This window comes from Mytilus galloprovincialis, chromosome 5 (genome assembly GCF_965363235.1).
Source record: "Mytilus galloprovincialis chromosome 5, xbMytGall1.hap1.1, whole genome shotgun sequence".
NCBI classification, from domain to species: Eukaryota; Metazoa; Mollusca; class Bivalvia; order Mytilida; family Mytilidae; genus Mytilus; species Mytilus galloprovincialis.
Window position 1 is genome coordinate 51,819,579 of NC_134842.1, and position 23,669 is coordinate 51,843,247.

The 23,669-nt window shown below is 31.6% G+C and overlaps 1 protein-coding gene across 1 annotated transcript; it reads left to right on the forward strand.

The window, feature by feature from the left end:
- The first annotated feature begins 14,933 nt into the window (after nucleotides 1-14,933).
- LOC143074069 (carbohydrate sulfotransferase 11-like) lies at nucleotides 14,934-23,442 on the forward strand. The gene is made up of 3 exons (XM_076249616.1): nucleotides 14,934-15,165; nucleotides 17,042-17,097; nucleotides 22,330-23,442. The coding sequence occupies exons 1-3, from the start codon at nucleotides 15,063-15,065 to the stop codon at nucleotides 23,440-23,442; spliced, it is 1,272 nt and encodes a 423-aa protein (XP_076105731.1). The 5' UTR covers nucleotides 14,934-15,062.
- The last annotated feature ends 227 nt before the right edge of the window (nucleotides 23,443-23,669 follow it).

The following is a 23,669-nucleotide window of genomic DNA, read 5'->3' on the forward strand; positions in this document are numbered from 1 at the left end:
GTTAGGGACAGTTCTTTTATACAACTACGAACGTGACTTTAATTTAGAAAGAATTTTGTTTATGATAGGTACTTACTTTTAGAAAGCCTATAGCCACAAATAAAATGGTTATAAAAAGTGACCATTACTTTTGGTCTCATATACTTAACGTTAGGTCAATTAAAGCCAAACTATTAAAATCTAATTAAATACGATGACCACATGTTGCTGAATGAAAAAAACAATTGTCATCAACTTGAACATCCCTTAAGCCAAAACATGTACATATAGAAAGTCACGTTTGTAGTTTAACAATAATACATACATTTATAAACTTTAGAAATTATGTTTAATAATTTCAATACTTTCGATCACTGCATAGTGTTACATTTATCACTTGATTTAAGATATCACTTTCCAAATCATTTATGAAAATATTTATATGGCCCACTGAGAAATCGCGAATTCAAAACAGCGCGAATTTGGATTGTGTTAGTAAATCGCGAAATAAAGACAGCGCGAAAATTTCCCGGTTTACAGTATTCGGTCAATTATAAAAGCTCAATAGAGAAAGTGTGTATATAGTTTATTATGCATACTTTAAATGAAATTAAATAAAATAGAATTGAATATAAACATGTAAATATATATATTGTCTTTGGTTTGTTTAATCATTAATAAAAACGAAATAGGATAATTTGTTTTAAACAGCCAGTTTCAATTTTGTCAATATATGATTAGAAACATCATTGATAAACTATTCCCTAGCAAGTGAATCAATCGACATCATTAAATCCATATTCAAGTGACCTTCAATTAACCCATAAGCTGCATATTGGTTAGGCATGAACTAAGCGTGTTCAGTGATTTAAAGAAAAAAAGAATGTTCAATTGAAACAAGGGGAAACTATCTGGTTGACTGATTTGATCCACAAAACTAATTTTCATATTGGTAATAACGATGATTAATATATTGTTGAAACCGATAAATTAACTTTATTATGTCTGTATTATGTTTATATAGACAAAAACTGTTTAGTGTCTTTAAATATCAGCTGTATTTGGACGAGGCTAGGAAACAAGGTGTATGCGAGCTTTTAGCGAGCTATTACACCTGTTTCGAGCCGAGTACAAATACAGCTGATATTTAAAGACTCTAAACAGTTATTGTCTTTATCCTGCAATTAATTCTGTATATTATTTGTGTTTTGAAAGACACAAAAACACGTTTCGCATTTATTTTTGATTTGAAATCCCTTGGGGCCCGTGTAGTAATACGATGTACAGTAATAACACATTCAGCCGAAGACGAGATCGCAAAAAAAAAAAAAGAATCTAGAATGGTCAACAATAATACATCGCTCAAAGTGAATAATTATCTATTTTAACATAACAACTAATTTCAACAGTAAAAACAAATAACAAAACATTGTTCAATTTGAAACAGGAGTGGACGAGTTGTCCTACACTTTAGACTCGACATTCACTAAACATGCATGGTTGGTTTTGTTACACAATCATACACATTCAAGTTTTGATATCGATAGTTGTCATCGTAGAAAAGACTGCTGTAACAGTTTATTTGTGTATGTTATCAGAAAATTGGTATGATTCTTATTGCTCTAAAGAAATGTTGGAAAAGAAACAGAACGTATAAACGAAATCGTTAATTCGCAATTGATACGTCGTTGGAATGCGATTGCAATACACATTCTGAGGTCACGCGGGTTCATACAATACTCAGTCCGACAGTGGGCGGAGCTTTAAAGCGATATCTGTATAGTACAAAAAAAAGCATAGCGATATCTGTAGGGCTGTATCTGTATAGTAGAACACCCAATTGCAGGATAAATCGGGTTAAATGACCGTCTGTTGTCATCAGAGGTCACTCAGATGTTAATTAAAATATGAAATGCACACAGACAAGCTGACACATGCGAGGAAATAGTTTATTTTAGACTCTGTAAGATTTTTGTTTAAGTTGTGGGACTTTGTAACTAAAACAGGGGTGTGTTTTTTTCATATGTCACACCCGATCTCAAAATACGATTTATGATTGCTTTAAACTTTACGCAAATCTTATTTATATTAGTCTAAAGATCTGTATACTTTTTGGTGATAATTCAAACTTTCATTTAAGATTTTTTGAGTTTTTAGTATAACATATGGGACGTATCATGCGCTCACGGCACAGCTGTTTATTTCTTATTTCACATAACATACACACTTTTCATTCCAAATTTAATGTTAGGCATGGTCAGCAAAATACACATATTTTTAATGAAATAATCTAAGATATGTTTATCCTGGATGAAAAATGCATATTACAAATGTTAGAAATGATTGAATTTAACCGCCTTTGGACATCCACTTAAATTTAACTTTTAACATATTTCCATTTTTTCTATTTTTTTCTCTTCTTCATAACATTTGATAACAACAGTGTTATTAAATTATCAAGACCACAAACAATATACTAGGTTCTCAGGGCCCGCTCCTATGTCGACGATTTTTATTTTCGTAAAAAATCCGGAAACGTTTTCATATCGGCATTGATCTGGTCTGATTTTAATTTTAATTCAACTTATCCGAGCCGTCTGTTTTCTTGGCGTGAGCGGAAAAGTTACTTTACCATTTAGGCTGTTTATTAACATGACTAGAGTAAAGCCAAATGACTTTTATTTCTTGCCAATTCTTACGTACGAGCAAATTGTGTTGCCTATTCCTCTGAATGTAACTTTTCGGAACTTGTGAAATCCATCTAATTGAATTTGTAGACGACATTTCTAACAACATGAGTGCTGGTAAACAGACGTAATAATTATGGATTAGAGCATTCGACAAAGCCAGTCACAGTCTTCTCGTTCCTAGGTCGATAGGTAGATTGCTAGCTTCCTATCACAGCGGATACAAGCAGTAGTAGTGGATGGAGAGAGCTCGTCGCATATTGATTTATAATATGGGGTACCCCAAGGCTTAGTACTTGAGCCTTCGCTATTCCTGTTTTAAAACAACGTCATGCCTGATAAAATTAAATCCACTATCCGCATATTTTCTGACGACACTATAGCATACCTTACAATACCAAACGACAAAGATTCGAACGACCTACAAAAACATCTAAATAAACTGACAAAACGGGAAACAAAATGGAAAATGGCCTTCCACCAAGACAAGCAACATCAGCCGGAGAAACAATACCATTGAAACATCCAACACGCTACATGTTCACACTTTATAACCTGTCAAAAGCGCTAAATACCGAGGCTGCATGCACATTCACGTCCGAACTAAAATGGAATGACCATGTTAACAACGTCTGCAACAAATCCAATAAAACAATCGGCTTCCTAAAACGAAACCGGAATATCGATCTACTTCTGTAAAGGAAAGTTGAATGTTATGTCAGTTTTGTTGAATGCAAATGAATAGTTTTATTATTACTAGTAAATAAATGTAACAGAAGATAAACACACATAGTGACTCATATCAGGATAGTGATCAAATTTGAAGGTCATTACCATTTTGTAGCTGAAACAGGTGTATTAAGTAAACCAAAGACTCATACCTCATCCTGAAAATACACATATGTTCCCTGGAAGGAAACCATATAATGATTGATAAGATGTATCTATAGACAGCTGAAGCTGATGTAATTTCTCGAAAAAAAAAGAAAGCCAACTTTCCTTTGATGAAAATAAAAAAAGAGAAGAGAAAAAGCCTCCCTCCCTCATCCATATTTTTAAAAAGTGGTCAGAGAACCTATGCATTCTGTATGGCCTAAGTGGTATTCTGAACTCTTATGTTCTACTAGAAAAAGTTTAGAGCCTCTCTTGTATGTGATATAAACCGCGAGTCTGCATTTGCTATAATTTGCACATTAATGGAGTGATAGCCCTTTCTATTTATACAAATTGTTCTTAATGATGTGAAAGGACAATTACCTTTACATTTAGAAAATTAGCAACCTCGTTAAATTTCTGCTTGTTCACTTTTACAACATGATCACTTGGACACTTTTTGGTGGCTCTTCTGGTCAAGGGCCGACAGACTTGCTCTAGAAAGGTTTTGAATAATAAAGCTAAGAACAGGTACCCCAGAGGGCATAAATGAATACAAAACATAGAATGAGTCAACCATTTTCCTACCATCACTTGTTTCCAATAGCTTAGGCTTCCGTACGGAGCTCTTTAAGGAAGTTTTTTTTATATATATACCAGTTTAAGTTGCAGGGTTCTATTCATTTGGAAGGGATGTACCAATACGCAGTCTCGTTCAATTATTTAACCATAGTCGACATTTACTATAATTTTTTTCAAATCATTATCAAACTGAGTTTTATTTGGGATGTTTATAAAAAATTATACGCAACCTCTGTAAGATTTATTCTACTGTTGTCAAATTTGAAATATTATTCAAGCTAATATCGGTCAGTGCTGTTTATTTGGAATTTATTTCCACGCAATCGTTATTGTAACATACTCATTTATATCGGCAAAATACTGGTTTCGAATAGGGGAATATCCAGGACATTTGAGTACAAAGTGTTCCACGGACTACTCATATTTAAATGAACATATTTGAGTAATATGATACTCGCTCATATTCATTCTATACAAACTTGATTCATGGGTAAACAATTTGTTCATGCTAAAAAAAATACCGTGTAGATATAAATTCGAGCAAATTTGACAAATAAGCTGTCTATCAGACGCAAGGTTAATATATTTGGAAAACTCATTTAGACTGCTTTATTTCTTATAACTTGAATTCTCTTTTACGAACAAACTTTCCAAACAACTGTTTGAAATTATTCAGGTTTAACATTTGAATTTAAAAAATGATCAAGACCGACCATATTGAATATTTTTCCCCATATAATTGGGAAAGCCTCATTCTCGACGCAGGGTTAAAAGCCATATAGCTCGTCAAAAATGATTCGACATAATCTTTTCATATCTAGGTTATGAATTATAGCAAACTAAAACACCCTTTGTCTATCAAGGAAATCATTTATTGGTTCCCAATCTAAATCTACGAAAAGAGCCAATTTTTGGATATTTATATTTATTTTGCCAAGTTTCAAAAATTTGTTTGCTCTGTTCGTGCTGGTCTCGTAATTATGATATAAATCGGGCGGAGTGGATGGGTCCTTCAAAACGACGGGATGAAATAACAGACATTTAACTACTAGTTGTCATACAATCTCCCCTTTTAACCGTGATGATTATATAAATTAACAATAATAATTACAATATAAATGATTAATATTATACAATTAATTTTGTTTGATTACTAGTTCAACGGTATTTTAAGTCTGGACCGTTGAATTAAAATGAATAAAAAAAAAGAAAATACTTAATAAAAACGGAAAGCGTGAGACATTTAACTGATTTTGAAAAATGAATGCAAACTGAAAATGCTTTCTTGCGTGTTGAGTGTCAAATTTAATTCATAACTACATGATATTATTATACTATATTACCTAAAAAATAAGATTTAATAGAGTTCAATTAATTAAGAAACAAATATATTACTCGTTTAGTTATCACACTGATATATGTATGTACATGTATATTCAGGACGAGAACAAATAAACAAGAAGTCTTCGACATTTATTTTCAGAAACGAAAGGTGGAAATTTTGACTGAACTTGACGAATGAGGATCATCAGTTTTTCTCCTGTCGACTGGCATATTATCCCCTAAAAAGGTGTAGCCGAGGTTTTTAATTTGAGGGGAGCGTTGTAATGTTCTAATGATGAACATATGATTTCAAGTTCTTATTCCGCCAACACGTGCACGTTGCTGCGTATTTATATACCCGCACAATCGAACGGAAACCCTTCTTAGAGCACGGGTTTTACAGCCAATCAGATGGCAGATGTACCGGCATCGTAACTTTTCTATACTTGTAGATCTACAGAGTTAAATTAATGACACATGACAAGAGATTTTAAAAAATAAGCCCCCATCTCCATAAGATAAAACGAGTTACATGCAAGACAATTATTCCATTGAAATACAGGTGATTTCGTGTGAATGGTGACTTTCAAAATAATAAAACAAAATCTAGGGACGCTGCCTTTGAGAGTACGAGTATGTGGTTACCTGAAAAAACTGAAGAATTTCGAAGTCAGCATAGTAATGTTTCGCTATTGAATGGTTTGTTATGTTATTGCCATGTTGAATAGCGTTTGAAAATTTAAAAGAAATCAGAAAGACTTAAATCCTACGAGTTTTGATAGTACATGCATATACATCATTACAAGAACACTTTAAAAGAGTTCAAGTATTTCAATCATGTAATTAATATAAAGTGCTAAAACTATCCCAGCGAAGAAAAAAATATTTTTCTTGCTTTTTAGTTAAGAGTTGATTTTTTTTCAAACCAGCAAACTATTTTACAAGCAACTCTCTTGAGAAAAGATAGTAATTTGAAGTAATAATTGAATTTTCAATTGAATCCTTTATTCTATTCTCGTATTTATTTACAACACCTTAAACTGGTTGATACATGTAGTAACTAACCTTTGCTGGGTTGTGCTACATATAACTGTTGGGTAACTGTGCAAATACAGTATATCAACCTGTGACATTGTTAATATGCCCCTGTAGATTTAAACCAGTTTCGTTTCAAACATTTAATTATTTTAAATTTGTGATATATATTATATATCAACATTAAATGTTTTTGCGAATATAATTTTATCTATAAACAAATTGTAAATATTTCATCCAAATAAGTTGTAATTCGTATGTCAATATAAATGTACCCTACAGTTTAAAATGTAAATAACGGTCTTCCGTTCTTTTAAATTTTTGTGAAAAAGAGAAAATTCAAAGTAAACTTAAGAATATAAACCTGAACTGGTTGTTATGTCTTTTTACTTTCAACATTCGCCTAATGACTTTGTAGAACAGTTACTACTTGTTTTGACAACCGAAGAAAGCTGTTAAAGACTGAAAAGGTATGAATTTATTTTTATTCAAAACATTATTTTACTTAATATCATTCTACCTTAATATCTTTTTAAGGGGATATTCTTATCTATAGGGGCTAGTTAAAACCGAAATAAATTGTATCTTTCCTTTCATTTTTTAAATATTGTTCTACAAACATTTAAAATGCGTCTCATTTCAATAATTGTTTTCAGTCAAACTAAATGATTTCTAATCAAAAGATATTATGCCTGTGTTGAAACCCAGTGATGGCCTGTTGCTCTTTTGTCACTTTGTCACATTCCCTATTTCCATTCTTAATTGCTAAAACACGGACTGTACAGAGAACCAAACATGACTTATTGTTGTCATCATAACTTCCAGTGACAAATATTTCAAGCATATTTAGGACTTGAACAATATATTAGATCTGCAAGTTAACTTGAAACAGGTCACACTACGATCCATTGGTCAAGCAGTCGTTTCAAGAGTAGCTTGCATTTAGTTATATGATTATCTTTATATCTTAAAAAATCATGCAAAGGAAACGATATTAAAATGCATGTGACAAATAAGCATCTTTGGCACAAAAGAAGCCGGATCACACAATACTTTATTAATAAGTTAGATAAATTTAAAATTTTGAAAGTATCGACGTTGATTTTAGAAATCACCAGATCTTCGGTTTTTAGTGTATAGTTACCTTTTATTTTATATTTCTGTATGGGTGTGAAGTTTGGGGTTTTGGAAATAATTCAATTATTAAGAGGGTTCTTATTATTTATTTTTAAAAACATCAATAGAACAAATTTTATACCCAATTGCATTTAGTAGTCTCTTATGAATTGATGTTGCAAACTTCATTGAAGATTTATGAGAGAATGAAATACAATAGGAAAAATCTGAGACACAGTTTTGGAGGACAAACTGTGTTGTGTAAGAATCTATAAAATATTTTCGGATGCTATGAATAACAAAGAAGCTAAATTCATTTAAATACGGACATCACAATATGGCAACTAATTATGTAATAATTATGTCATAATGAAATTATCACAATTTGAAAGATTAATTCTTCTTCTTTCTTTTGGTGTCTCATTTATAAAATTTAAAGAGAGATGAGTGGAATTACAACAGTTTAAAGATGTCTGATTGGGAGTGAAAAATCTTTGTATTGTGCTACCTTAACACCACTTTTAAGCACCACGTTTAGGCTAATCCATGGATTCCAGTTTTTATTAGTGAAGGAAGTCGGAGAAAACCACCGACCTTCGATAGGATGAAAGGTGAATTGGGAAGTTATTCATTAGATATTTCATTCAAGTTACGAATGATTAATTATTGATTCAAGTTGGTAACTGGAAAACTTGACAAAATGCCTTTTTTGTGTATGACTTAGCACCTTTCAAATATGGTACAAATATTTGATGGTTAAAACAAGTCATATCAATTTTAGACACGTGTGGCTTGTCATATGTATGGGATAACATCTTTTTTTTGTAAATAAAACATGACTACATGTAACCATCACACAGAACACTTAATAGATCAATTCAAACAAAAATGGCTAGCAAGCCTACAGGAATCACCAAAAGTATAAATTATCGTTTATTTAAAGACACTTTTATGAAAACAAATATTTACTTATTACATGTCTGAAATAAAAGTAAACAAAACTAACAGTCATAAAAAAAACAAAACAAAAAAAAAAAACAAAACAAAAAAAAAAACAAAAAACAAATAACAAAAAAATAAATGAAAAACATTTTCTTTACTTTATTGATTTTGTTTTGAATCCTGAGTTAGGGTTCTACTTTCGGTACATTATGTCTCTATTTTAAACAAGTAAAATAAACAAACACCTTTTTTTTTAATTTCAGATAAGCTGCAAACATGGCGTTACCAGTAAATAAACATGACAATGACACTTTCTTTAAGACAGAAATTTCCCATTCCTCGACAGATCAAGATCATGCCATTACTAAATCTAAACCTTCGGAGTTCACAAAGGAAAATGAGTCTATACAAACCAAACAACACAATCACGATCTTCGACAGAAAACGCCAGAAAAATTCAAACCGGAAATAGGGTTGGTCCACATGAGGCGAACTCCAACACCGTCCGAGGGAACCAGAAAGCCGCCATTGAATGAGCAACCTGATGGAAATTTCTTCAAATTTATGAACATGCGCAAAATTGCCAAACAAGTTCGAAAGGTGCAAATCAATCGACAGCGCCGATTAGACTATACCGGAAATGAAACAATTGAACATAAAGTACGAAAATTTAAGCCGGAAGATATAGAACCGATCATTTACGGATTTCTTAAAGATAATTTAGAATTTTGTACGTATGATTCTGAAGAATGTAAACATCTTTCTATGGAACTTAGTGAAGAACTAAAAGATGTTGTCAAAGCTATGAAATTCCCACGTTACAAATTCGTCACCATGGTAACAATAGGACAGAAGAATAAACAATGTGTGAGCATTGGAAGCCGTTCAGTTTGGAATCAGGATATGGATACTTATGCAAGTGTGCATTACTCAAACGAAACATTATTTGCAGTTGCAATTGTTTTTGCTACATTTTTTGAATAAATAATTATTAAAGTATCAATGTATATATTTTATTTAGAGCGTTTCACTCTTATATCGTTTTTTTTATTTTGTATGCCCATTGTCCGTTGACAGAATTCTTTTTTTTTCTAAATACAAGTGTTCTGAATTTCATTCCTGTGCAGATAAACTTGGAATTTTGATGATTGTCGAAAATACGTATTAACTCAGAGAAAATTACTTACGCTGGATGAGGGTCTAATTTAAAAACGATACCATGTTTTAGATATTTTGGCAAAATTTAGTCTATATAATGCTTTATCTAAAATAGAATACAAAGTATTTTCTTTCGAAGCTATTGTTTAAGCTACAGGTTGTGCAACATGGTACAATTAGTTCTGTGTTCAATACAAAGGAGAATCCTTTCATGCAAATATCTGTATAGTTATCTTATATCGTTAGTCATACTTTATACCGGATCAAAATCAAAAGATCAGATGACAATTTATGGATTTTGATGTACATGTAACAGTGTTAAATTAGTATTCGCATTTAAAACAAACAGACGCGAGTCCATGCAGTGATTTGAAGCTCAGCTCTAATTCATATCAATAAGACCATTAATCAGAGATCATTTTCAGTCATTATATAGTTGGCATTGTAGAAAGTAATGGATGATATCTTCAGGAGGAGAACCGTAGGTGCACTCACTATCATTCACTACGTGTGTCTTATTTAGGCAAAAATTTAGAGAAATGCTTTGATATCTTAGCCTTAAATGCAGTACATACAATTTGATGGGCATTGTATCATGGCTGCGCATGCACGTGTATTCCCATCTGACTGATGGTGATCTTAATCTGTGTCATGTAAAGTTGGTGCTTCTGCTGGTCGAAAAAAACCCTGTGAGGGTCAATATCTAAACGTTGTTTTTTCAATGTCCCTCCTCTCTGTTGTTACCTATAGCCGCTCCTTTTCCACAGCGAGCCTTCCCCTTTCTATCTGCACTATGATAACGTCAGTGGGTAACTTGAATGAAGATGGTGATGAAAGAGTTGCGCTTACAACTGGAGATTGATTTCTACTGCTAGCCGTCTGTTAAGGTTCAAAAGCAAAGCTTGCAGAGCTAATATCTACAAGTACAGAAACACACTCATAAATCAAATAAGACAAAGTAAAAGTCTTTTTTAATTCAAATTGTTTGTAAAAGTATAGCAACCAGGTTTTCTGACTTCTAAATCATTTGCAACTCCTTTCAACCATTCGCTTCTTTGTGTAAATCTCTCCAGCGTTGGAGCACACTTAGCTAGACATACGGATCATTAATTTTGTATGGCCTCGCCGTAAATACCCTTGTCTGAACGTATATACGTCCGTCCCATAGTTGGTTTCTGTTCTCTAACTTCAGTTTGTCATAACTAAATATTGTGAAACTTATTAACAATGCTTGTTACCACAAAACACAGATCAAGTTTGAATTTTGGTGGATTCACTTTAACTGTTCTAGAGTTATGCCTCTTAACAAATGAAAATATAATCTGAATTTTTCGTTTCTGTTCTATAACTTTTTAATTGGTTTGCCTCAACCAATTGCCATTAAACTTATAAGCAATGCTCATTACCACAACATACAGATCCAGTATGAATTTTGGGAGCATCATTAAACCGTTCTAGAGTTACATGTATGTAATAAATTGCTGATTTTTTCGTTTCCGTTCTCTAACTTCATTGAACTTTAGTTTGCCTAAACGAAATGCTATGACACTTATACACAATGCCTTTACAAACGAATAAAATGCTGAAATTTTTGTTTCCGTTACTAAAGTTTGCCTCAATTGAAACTTATACACAATGCTAATTACAACAAAATGTAGATCAAGTTTGAATGTTTAGGGTTTCACGTAAACCGTTCTAGAGTTATGCCCCTTTATAAATTGAAAAAAATTGCTGAATTTGTCGTTTCCGTTCTCTCGTTTAAGTTTGCATCAACTAGATTTTATGAAACTTATACACAATTATACTAAATACCACAAAACTCGGATCAAGTACATTTGGGTATAGGGTAACTTTTACTGATTTCAGTTATCATGTCCTTTAATAACTTGATATGATATGCAAGCGGGGGCATCATCTATGTCCCATAGACACATTCCCAGTTTGTTATAAACTTTAGTGTTTTCAAGAAGAATTTACAAATGTATTTTAAAGTTAAAATGTTAAAAGGAAATCCTCCAATGTAACTTTGCACATGAACAAAATTTATTTACAGGAATGTTCATATCCCCGAACTAGTATACATTTTTGTTTAGGGGCCAGCTGAAGCGCACTTCCGGATGCGGCGGTTTCTCGTAGCATTGAAGACCCATTGGTGGCCTTAGGCTATTGTCTGCTCTTTGATCGAGTTGTTGTCTCTTTGACACATTCCCCATTTCCATTCTCAATTTTATAGCATATACATCAAGCACTCATAGTACGTTGGCCAATATGTACAAAATGTAGATTTGATATTAAAAGCAATGTTTAGCTAAATAAAATCTAAAAACTGTCGGCACTGATTTAAAGTAGTGTCCCTCCATGACCGTCTTGAACTGTAACTTCAATATTAAAATAAAGACGCTGCTATTTTAAAAATTTGGTACAGTTTTAGCTGTCACTGTGCACAACAAAGATCCCTATGGGGAAAAACCAGAGAACTTTTTTTGTCAGAAAACACCCAAATATACTATCCACACTTGTTTATAACTAAACATATATTTCGTACACATATCATGCATATATTTAACTGTATCTGCATTTGTACATAATTTAACGGTATAAATTGTATTTATTTTAAATGATATTTTCTTATAAATTTTCGTTCTTTACTTGATTAAAAATAGTTTAAAATTATATTTTGAATATAAGACTAAAGTTTAAAGATGATATGTGTAAAACCTAATGTAGCATGCAGAAATCCTACTATTTTTGTATAGTATTGTTAAAATTATTGCATTATTTTACGGCAATGAGAAATACGATAGGACATCTTTGTTAAGATTAGTTTAGGATACCTTCGAGGTAGTCTCATATTTATCATACGACAAACCTAAGAATTTCCTTTAATTTGTCCTAAGATATATCTTAAGACAAATTTTACGACACTTTCGATGACACAATCAGAGATCGACAGAATATAATGGCGGATAGTTTGGGGTTGGTGACGCCGCTGCATATTTATTTGAATTTTAATCCTCAAAGATATCATCATTTTAATTTGATCAAGTTAACATTAGCATCCTCTTCTTGAATATAACTATTTGATGTCTAAATATAATATGTAATGTTATAGTATTTTATCTGATTTTAGGTCAAGTACATTCATAATATTTGGTTTGCAATATAAACAACATATAATGCATTTATTAGCAAGGTTACTTTTTTATTTCAATTATTTATCACATTTAAATAATTTCCATATTTTATGTACTTAAGGAGTCTGTTTATAGATTGCATAAGGTATAAACAAACGGGGAACTCAGTCTATGCCAACATTTAAAAATTTAAAGTTTGAAATATTTATTAATAAACGTAACTATGTTGAATTGCATTGATTTCTATGCAAATATCCAAAGTTGTATATAAACATCAGTTCATTATTAAAATAAAATTCAGTCAGTCCTGAGATTACTATAACAGTAATCTCAGGTCAGTCTAACATTTAAATGTATTGGTATAAGCGTGGAATAAATTGTGATTTAACACTTTGATAACTAGCCAAAGTCCCTTTCTTCTTTTAGCATTAAAGCGAAAATGAAAAAAAAAATATGATTATTTTTCATTATAAATAACAATGTTTATTAAAATAACTAATAGTAAACTTTTCATAGAAATATTAAATGCGACATTCCTAAATGAGCTGAAAGATTTACAATGAATTACAAATAGAGAACAGAAAGATTTTAAACATTAAACGACCAAGCACTCATATATTTTAGGCCCGTATGAAAGAAGCTACTAAAGTTAAGATTTGTTCCGAACGGACGAATTTTTCTACATATCCAACGATAAATTACTACGAATGGCATATATCTAAGTTACAAGCACGCACACCTTATAATAAATCAACAAGCACGCACATATTAAATTGACAAGCATGTGCAGCATAGAGCACGCATATATACCCAAAGAAAAATCTCACACATCGTAAAAAATACAATAAGATAACTACTAATTTTCTCGTGTGAATTGTTGACAATATTTTTATGTTGGCGCCTTTTAAAGCTCACTTAACGATATTTCCCCCTGATTCTTGAAGGCCTAACCGTGACAAGTATGAGCTTTTATTTTCGTCATTTTAACTCTGAGGGATAGTTGTTGCATTTGGAATCAGACTGCACATTTAGAAGGAAGAAAGAAAAACATAAACGCGTGCCAAATATTTTAAAAAGTAATTTATTCCTTCAATATGAATGTACTAGTAAGCGTTACAATGTACATGTCAATTTTCAGAAAAAAAATCGAACAAAAAAACGTGATCATATTATTCCCTTACGTTCGGTACATATATATACATGTACATGTATATGTAAAATATTAGGCAGCAGTTCCATGAATATAATGATTTCTTTTCGTATGTGTTTCTTATGCATTGTGTGGTATATATATATAATAAAAAAAAAATAACTAATACGTGAAAAGGTACACCTTTTTCCTATTGTTTTGCAATTTTACCAATTTCTCAATTAATGATCATAAATATATAACGTTAATTGAAAATAATGCATCTCACAAACGAAAGTAGTAATATCTGTATTATATTCTACAATTTAATAAACTTATATAGATATAGGGAGATGTGGTATGATTGCCAATGAGACAACTCTTCATCCAAATAACAATTTATAAAAGTTAATCATTATAGGTCAATGTACGTACGTATACTTGGATTTTAACAAATATGCAATCAGAAATCCTAACTTTTATCTAAGTCTCTGTATCTGGATAATGACAAATGAAGATTCAGTTTTTAATACAGATTTTAATCTATACCTTTATAAAAAAAAAAAAAATCCAGATCAGACGGGGAAAAAAGGATAACAGTTAACTTCGGATAAATTAATAGAGTTATTCCTCTTTGTATTGGCTTCCTCTTATCATATACATATTTTTTATAATCATATTTCCATATTTGTTCTAAATCATATCTAATCATTAATATAATCGGTATATATGCTAGAGTGCATGTGCTTTTTTTATGTGTGAATTTTGTATGAACTTTGTCATATGTGTTGATTTATATGCTCTTTATGGGCCCTTTTCTTAAGAATAAATATTTGTTAGTCCGTCACCGTACTTGAAATTAGATACTATCGAGTCAAAACATTTTTTGTTGGGGTCGTTTAGACACAGTGGAAATAAGGTCCAAACATGTATATCATTATTAGTTGATCCTTGAAAGGCCTGGGTCATAAAACATTACGATACTAATAAAATGATAGGTGTTGGATATTAAATACTTAATATCAGATCTTATCTTTATTTATATTAATTGGATGTCCCTCAACTATTTAACTTAAAGGTTATAAATGTTTTCTTCTCAATAAAATGTGCGCCGGTTGTATCAACCGAATGAAGGAAAAAATAATTGGAATAGCAATCGCCTGCTTCATTTTTTGTTCATTTATTCTGTATAGAAATGAATTCCAAGGTAAATATTTTTTGGAACAATAAACGCATATTTTTCAAAAGAATTTGGATATACAATTAATTATATAAATTAATACTAATTCAAATGTTTAAGGTAACATTTTCGAGTCAAATACTAGACTTTAAATTGCTTGACAATTTCTTTTCGAATTTTATATTTAAACATGCGTAAACATTTTCAAAATTTTACATACACATTACTTTTTAATCACATGTAATTAGAAAGATATCTTAAGTTTTGCTTTAGGTGGCATGGGGGTATAAAATAAAAATTATAGAATTTTATCATACTTTGCCAAAACGAAGTACATATATTGTGATATGTTCAAAAATATAATACATTTTCTATAGCTACAGGTTGTGACAAAATGACACATTTTGTTTGGATTATATAGGAAAATAATCATAATACGATTAGAAGCTAAACTAAATGATGGAATTGTAAAAGAAAAGATATGGTCACCGTTCTTTTTTTCCGGATAAGATACAAAATAGGAAAATTTCATGTAGCTTCCAAAATGCACTATTTCAGAGTTACCTCCCCTTAAAATGCTTATTTACAAACAGAAACAAAACAAAAAAATCAAGTAAAATATAAAATGATACTTTTGAAAATATCATTATTCATAAATTAAAATCTTAAAAATTTATTCTTTTATATGATAATTCACATTATAGTCGTTTGCATTCCCTATACTATTTTGCAAATTTGACTGAAAATCTGGACCTAAGGTTCTCTCTTATTTACAATCCAAGATGGCGAAAGACAACACATACTACCTTGAGGATGTACTAAGTTCAGGTTTACGTGTAGGATTTTTTGTCAGATGTTCGGACTCTTGCTTTTTTCCCTTCGATACAGGCTAAAATATTTTGCCCTGCAACACCCATTTTTCTTTCAAATAACTAAGACTTAAATAGATCATGAAAAGTCATTTACCAAAATTTAAGCAGATTTGAGATTACATTTCTTTCAAATTCAAATTGAGACCAAAATAATACCAATGCAAATATGACGTATAAGTCCGAGTCAGCCTTTTCCTGTTATTTAAAAAAAAGAATATCTTGGAAAAGGAGCCACATAACCTCTCAATATTTCTAGCTTATCTTGTTCCTTAATAAACTCTCTTCTGACTTCTAGTTTCAATGCTAAATTCAAGATCTTAAAGATTACAATCAAGTTAAAGTACATCCCTAAGTCATGTTAACGAAATCTGCAAAGTACTATTTTGTCTAGGGCAAGATAAATTCACAAGATGGCAGGGTAAGCATGTTATTTCCCGCTTTGAAACAGGATAACATGTAATTTCGCCTAGTTTAAATGATCAAAGCAATATTTTCAAACTCCCCGTCCGTTCCAGCTCCAATCCGCACACTACTCTACACTTTCACGCATAATAAGCATAAAGAAATGAGTTATGATTGCTAACAAGACAGCGTCCTTTAGATGTCAAAGGGTGTGGATGTAAGCAACCATAGATTACAAAACTATCATTGAAAACACCACCAACTGATTTAGTAATAGACGTCATAAGCATTCAAAGAAACGAATGACCACTTCGTCGCTGGGCTTCCAAAATGTCGTATAAGACTTTTTTTTGGCTAAAATATACGTTGTATAAAGACAAAAACAAACAAACAACCACAGATGTTACTGAACTTAGTTAATAAGGTTATGAAAAGGATCTATGAAAAATGTTAGTGAAGATTTAAAGAACTTTTTCACGCATTTTTAGAAACTAATTATACTAAAAGACAGATTACTGAAACTTAAAAAAATAATCATTTGAAAACCCTATACCACAATGCAAATAAGTCTTTGTAATATAATCTTTTACTTTAATGCACAACCACAAATTTAACTTTTTTTACTTCAGGAAAACCAATACTTCTGTTACCGAATGGTTCTAATGCAGCAACACTGTTGGATGAGGTAAAAATTATTACAGACGGTCCAGTTTTTTAGTCTATAAATCACATCGAGTATGTCAAAATTTAAAATTGGTTACCGTGGATATATTCTATTTTTCAAATTATCGACGAAAGCTAGCATTTGGTATACGAAGGCATTTGTAACCCTATTTACTGTGATCAATATACAAAATATAAATAGCCTAAGAAACACAAAAACACACACTGCGACTTTAAGTAACTTAATATTTACTAACCATAGGAGAGACAATAAAAAAGTAGCCTTGTATCACTCTATATATTTAAAAAAAAATATGCGTGGTAAGATTGCCAATGAGACTACTCTCCTCAAGAGAACAAGATGATACACAAATTAACAACTATAGGTCACTTTACGCCCTTAAACAAAGAGCAAAACCCATACCACATAGTCAGCTATAAAAGGCCTTGAAATGTCAAATATTAAACAATTCAAACGAGAAAACCAACGGCTTAAATTATCTAAAAAAAAATAAAAGAAAACAAATTATTTAGTACAGCAATAAACGGCTACCATGGAATTATAGTCTCCTGACTTGTTACAGGCAGATACAGAAGGTAGCGGGTTAAACATGTTAGCGGGTGCCCAACCCTTCTCCAAACCTCGACAAATGTTTTACAGTATAACCATGCACTGAAGAAACATAAGAACAAACTATAAAATCAGTCGAAAAGTTAAGCTTTCAAACGAACATAAATAGAAATACATTTAACAAAAACACAGAGTGGACGTGAACAGGTACTGTTACACCCAACAACAAACAGACGCGAAGTACAGATCTGAGACTCGCAGTTATACTGACAGCTACATGTAGTTCAAAGTCAATAACAACTAATACAAAAATCTTGCATCTAAGACTACATATATTGTCAACCAAAAAATAACAGCAAATAAAGTATAAGTAATGGATGCGTTGAAATAGAAATTCATGATACAGCAGAAAAGTAAGTTATAACATACATTTTTTTACAGAGTTTGTCTTTAGTGCCGTGTGGAGGCAGTAGAGTGCCTCCCCGTGCTTCAGGTTTATGCTCTTATAATATACTAGATTATGGAGTGTGTGTCCGAGCGAGAACTGCTCTAATTCATTACTTTAGGAATATTTATCAAAAAGTAGTATTTCAATATTCAGCCCTATTCTACTATTTAATACTGATAGCGTTTGACATTTTTAGCCGAACAAATTTATCCATTTTATATAACTTCAATTATTGTATGCTGGTTCATGTTCTGGACGCCAATCTTTGCTCCTTTATTATATAATTCACTAACAAAACAATTATGAAGCTTAGAAATGGAAAATTACTAAATACTAAACTTGTTCAAAGGGTATCCACACGTCTCAATCTTCAAAATCGGTTATCTAAAAATAATACCATCGCTAACATTTTTAACAATAAAAATCGTGGTTACCCTTCTATCGATAAGTGTCATGCCAAAAAATGACTTACATGTCCCCGTCTTTCCACCAACAATACGGTAAGGTCCACGTTTAATGGTCGCACATTTTCTTTAAATTTTGAAACTGATATAACTTGAAAAACAAACAGTATTATTTATTTACTCACATGAAACAAACCGGGGTGTGGTATTCAGTACGTAGGAGAAACTGGACGATATTTATCTAAACGCACTCAAGAACATCTGTATCGTTTTAAAAGACCCAATAAATTCAAAAGTATTATTTACCAACACCTTAAGAAGCACAACCATCCTTTTAAATATTTAGCAGTTCAACCTTTAGAAGTAGTAAATAAGCAGCCTGGTGAATCGCATTCAAAGTTTGTACGATCACGGAAAATAATTGAATTAAATTGGATTAAAAAATTACAGACAGTTTACCCTCTCGGTCTAAATGATAATATCATGGGAATTGGTAATATATCTAGAACCAATTCCGTTAACATTTTGGATATAGTTTCTAAAACTGTTCGTAAAAAACGTTCTCACGGTCGTAGAACAAATCGCAATCAAAGAAAATTTCGGGCCAATCATACCAATATTTCGGACCTAATTTCTATTTCAAAAAACAACGGCAGACATTATCTGTTAACAAAACTCTGTTCGTTACCGGTTTATAAGTTAAATAAAATTTTGGAGGATTGCAACACAATTTCATATAGCAGTCCTAAGTATGAAATTGTTCAAATTATTATGGCATATTGTTATTCTAAATTATTTCCCAAAATTGATCGCCCTGAAGATCATAAAAAACATTTTATTAAAATTAAGTATGTCAATAAAGGCTTTGATTTTGTAAATATTGCCGGTATATTTAACGACCATTCTGTTAAAGAACAAATTCCTGGATATTTTGACAATACTGAGCTACCTCTCATTTGTTATATTTACAAGAAATCTACCCGGAAATTTGTGTTTAATTATAGTCAATTGTGTAAAGATGTTAATATCAGTGAAAATACACCTACTTCATGTAATTGCAGTAATTCCGAATATATTTATGCACCCATTTCCCATGGTATATTAGGAGATCTTAACATCGTTCAAGACCGAGAGTTTAAAATCATTCCTCAGTAAAGGACCTAAATATCGTCCCCCGTCAATTATTAATTGGAATGAGTGTCGTAATATCATCCACGACTCACTCCATACTTACTGTATGAAATGGATAAAACGGGAAAAAGCTGACAAAAAATCTTTGGATTCTTTTTTTAATTCAGTAATGAAGATAGTTGATATACGTATTCAACATTTTAAAGAACATTTTACTATAAACAATAACCACAATAAACCTATTTCTCGTATCAAACATAAACTAAAAGAACTAGCCAAGGAATTTGTTTTTGTCCCGGCAGATAAAGCTGCTAATAATATTATTATTGTTTGACGTAAATTTTACATTGAGGTTCTGAAAAAGGAAATCACCAATTCACCAACATTCCAACTGATTCCATTTTCAGAAAACGAAATCTGTAACAAACATAAACTTTTAGCCACCGCTTTACAAGCAGAGCCAAATACAATGAAAGTCCCAACTATGTATTGGCTTCCGAAGCTACACAAAACCCCTTACAAATATAGATTTATTTCGTCTTCAAGCCATTGTTCAACTAATAAATTGTCTATTCTTCTTACCAGCACACTTGGTACAATTAAAAACCTGATAATAAATTGTTCAAATAAGGCCTTCGAAAATAGTGGAATAAATTACTTTTGGAGTGTCAAGAACTCGTTGGAAGTACTTGATAAATTGCATGCTTATATTGGTGATTTTGAATCTGTTCAAAGTTTTGATTTTTCTACCCTGTATACCACATTGCCTCACATTCTCATTAAGAAAAAATTCACACACCTAATTAAATGGGCATTCAAAAAATCAGAATGTGAATATATATGTTCAAACTCTTTTAGGTCATTTTTTAGTAGCAATAAACAAAAAAACTATGTTAATTGGACATGCTTTGATACTATATATGCCCTTGAATTTTTACTAGATAACATTTTTGTTCGCTTTGGAAATTCCGTATATCGTCAGATTATCGGAATTCCAATGGGGACTAACTGTGCACCACTTATTGCGGACCTGTTTTTGTATTGTTATGAGTTACAATTTATGACAAAAATAAGCAAAGACCCATCGAAACAACATCTGATAAACAAATTTAATAATACTTTTAGATATTTGGATGACATTTTGGCTCTCAATAATGACGACTTCAGTATGTATATTAATGAAATTTATCCTGTTGAACTTACTTTAAATAAAGCTAATACTAACAATGACCAGTGCCCTTTTCTCGATCTTGATATCTATATCACTAATGGAAAGCTGAATACTAAAATTTATGATAAAAGGGATGATTTTTCATTTCCTATCGTTAATAATCCGTTTATAGATGGTGACGTTCCCTTGTCACCATCTTATGGTGTTTATATATCTCAACTGGTACGATTCGTTCGTGTATGTAACAATGTTTTAGATTTTAACGAGAGAAATTTATGTATTACTGAAAAATTATTACACCAGGGTTTTCGATATCACAAACTAGTCAAAACATTTACTAAATTTAATCATCGGTATAAAGACATCATTCGTAAATATAGCTCAACATGCAGACTTCTAATACGTTCAGGTATTTCACATCCAATTTTTTATGGTAATATTCTTTATAAAGCACAAAGGTGTCAGTATTCACCTCAGAAACTTACAAAACCTTTGAATAGACTTATTAAGAAGGGATATAATTACGATACTGTTGTCAAGTCATTAAGATTGCATATTTTGGCGTTAATATTGAGTCACTGATAAGGTCTTTGCATCGGATTTAAACACATTTATTCTAAAAACAGTTGTTTGCATGCCACGGGTTATGTTCTTCTCATATATGTTATGATGGTATGATACTAAACCCCTAACGGGACGGATTGTGCCTGATGTTCATATGATGAAATCATAATCTTTCAGTCAGTTTAATTGAAGTCTGGAGCTGGCATGTCAGTTAACTGCTAGTAGTCTGTTGTTATTTATGTATTATTGTCATTTTGTTTATTTTCTTTGGTTACATCTTCTGACATCAGACTCGGATTTCTCTTGAACTGAATTTTAATGTGCGTATTGTTATGCGTTTACTTTACTACATTGGTTAGAGGTATAGGGGGAGGGTTGAGATCTCACAAACATGTTTAACCCCGCCGCATTTTTGCGCCTGTCCCAAGTCAGGAGCCTCTGGCCTTTGTTAGTCTTGTATTATTTTAATTTTAGTTTCTTGTGTACAATTTGGAAATTAGTATGGCGTTCATTATCACTCGACTAGTATATATTTGTTTAGGGGCCAGCTGAAGGACGCCTCCGGGTGCGGGAATTTCTCGCTACATTGAAGACCTGTTGGTGACCCTCTGCTGTTGTTTTTTATTTGGTCGGGTTGTTGTCTCTTTGACACATTCCCCATTTCCATTCTCAATTTTATTTGCCAATCCCGATGAACGAAATATAAATATTGTCATCATTGACTTCTCTTATATTTGTCACTGGGCATTAGGCTAAATACCAATTTATTTAACAATATAGTTCAAATATAAAAATGAATATTTGGAAAAGGTACTGTATTATATTGTTAACTATTCAGATACTTTGTTTAATAGTTCGTCCATTTTCTGATTGTGAATGTCGACTGCAAATTATCTTAAGTTTTTAATTTTTTATTTTAAAGAATAGTAAAATAAATAACCTGATTTCGATTTCATTTTATTCAGAACCTTGACGATGAACAATACAACTCTACGCTAAAGGAACGGATCAACCATTTAAAACAGTTTTGTAAATATCATCCCAATTTATATCCAAACAGAAAGCTTGTACACCAACCTCTTATTGACGAAATATTGCGTGTAAAATACTGTTGGATAGAAAAAGTTGGTTCATCATTCATGAAAAATTTCTTTAGACATTTTCAAAATTATACACTTGCGAGGAATACAACACTTAACCGTCAGTCAGAGTATGGTAGGACTGACAAAGACATAAATCAACAGCAACACAAGGGAGATAACTATACAAGGATAATGATAGTGCGAGATCCTTTCGAAAGACTTTTATCTGGATACATAGATAAGTTTTTCTTGCCAAGTCCAATATTTTGGAAAAAGAGAGGAGGGTATATTATAAAACAATTTAGACCTAATTCGTCAGTGAAGGAACAGTCATGTGGACACAATGTTACGTTCTTAGAATTTATTCAGTATGTCGTCCATGTTAGTACTCGAGAAAAGAACATGGAGGAACCACACTTTACGCCAATGCACACACACTGTAAACCTTGTCTGATCCATTACGATTACGTATGGAAACTTGAAACGATAATGCAGGATTTTAAACATACTATCAAGCAGCTTATAAATAGGAAAGAACTCCATATCGATGGTTTCGATTTCCGAATGGACAAAGAACATTTATCTTCGGATGTTATCTCTAGAATTGCGTTTATGTTCGAACGGAGATACGCCATTGAAAAATGTATAACCTTCTATGAAGCTTGTCTGAGAACTTGGCGAGGATTTCAAATGAGAGGGGTAATTGATAAAAACCATAAGTTCCCTCTTATTTCACTTCCGGAAAATTTCAATGTTACGATGTACAAAGATCTTGTTATGAAATCGTCAAATTCGAAAACATCCAAGTCAAAGGTCAAATATCAGAAAAAGGAAGTATTTCTAGAGTCATATAGTCTGCTGCCTGTGGAACTTTTAAAACAACTAGAAGGATCAGTTACTAAGATTGATAGTGAAATGTTCAACTATAGAACTAGTTTGTGGATATTGTTGCAGGATTATAAAAGAGATAATTTTAGTTATTTTGACTTTTTATAGCTTGATTTAAAAAAAATTAGGAAATTCACAAATAAAAGCTTATTTAAGAGAGATAAATTTAGTTACAATATATTTATTATATCATTTATTACAACATGTTTCTCTAACAACTGGGAGATATAGCCACGTTGTAAAATATTTTACAACATGTTTCTCTAACAACTGGGACATATAGCCACGTTGTAAAATATTATGTCAATACTTCTCTAACTAGTATACATGTATAT

Coding starts and splice junctions, on each gene's coding strand:
- LOC143074069 (XM_076249616.1), top strand. CDS start 15,063: ATGTGCGCCGGTTGTATCAACCGAATGAAGGAAAAAATAATTGGAATA. Junction 15,166..17,041: donor GTATAGAAATGAATTCCAAG/GTAAATATTTTT, acceptor TTTTTACTTCAG/GAAAACCAATACTTCTGTTA. Junction 17,098..22,329: donor CAGCAACACTGTTGGATGAG/GTAAAAATTATT, acceptor CATTTTATTCAG/AACCTTGACGATGAACAATA.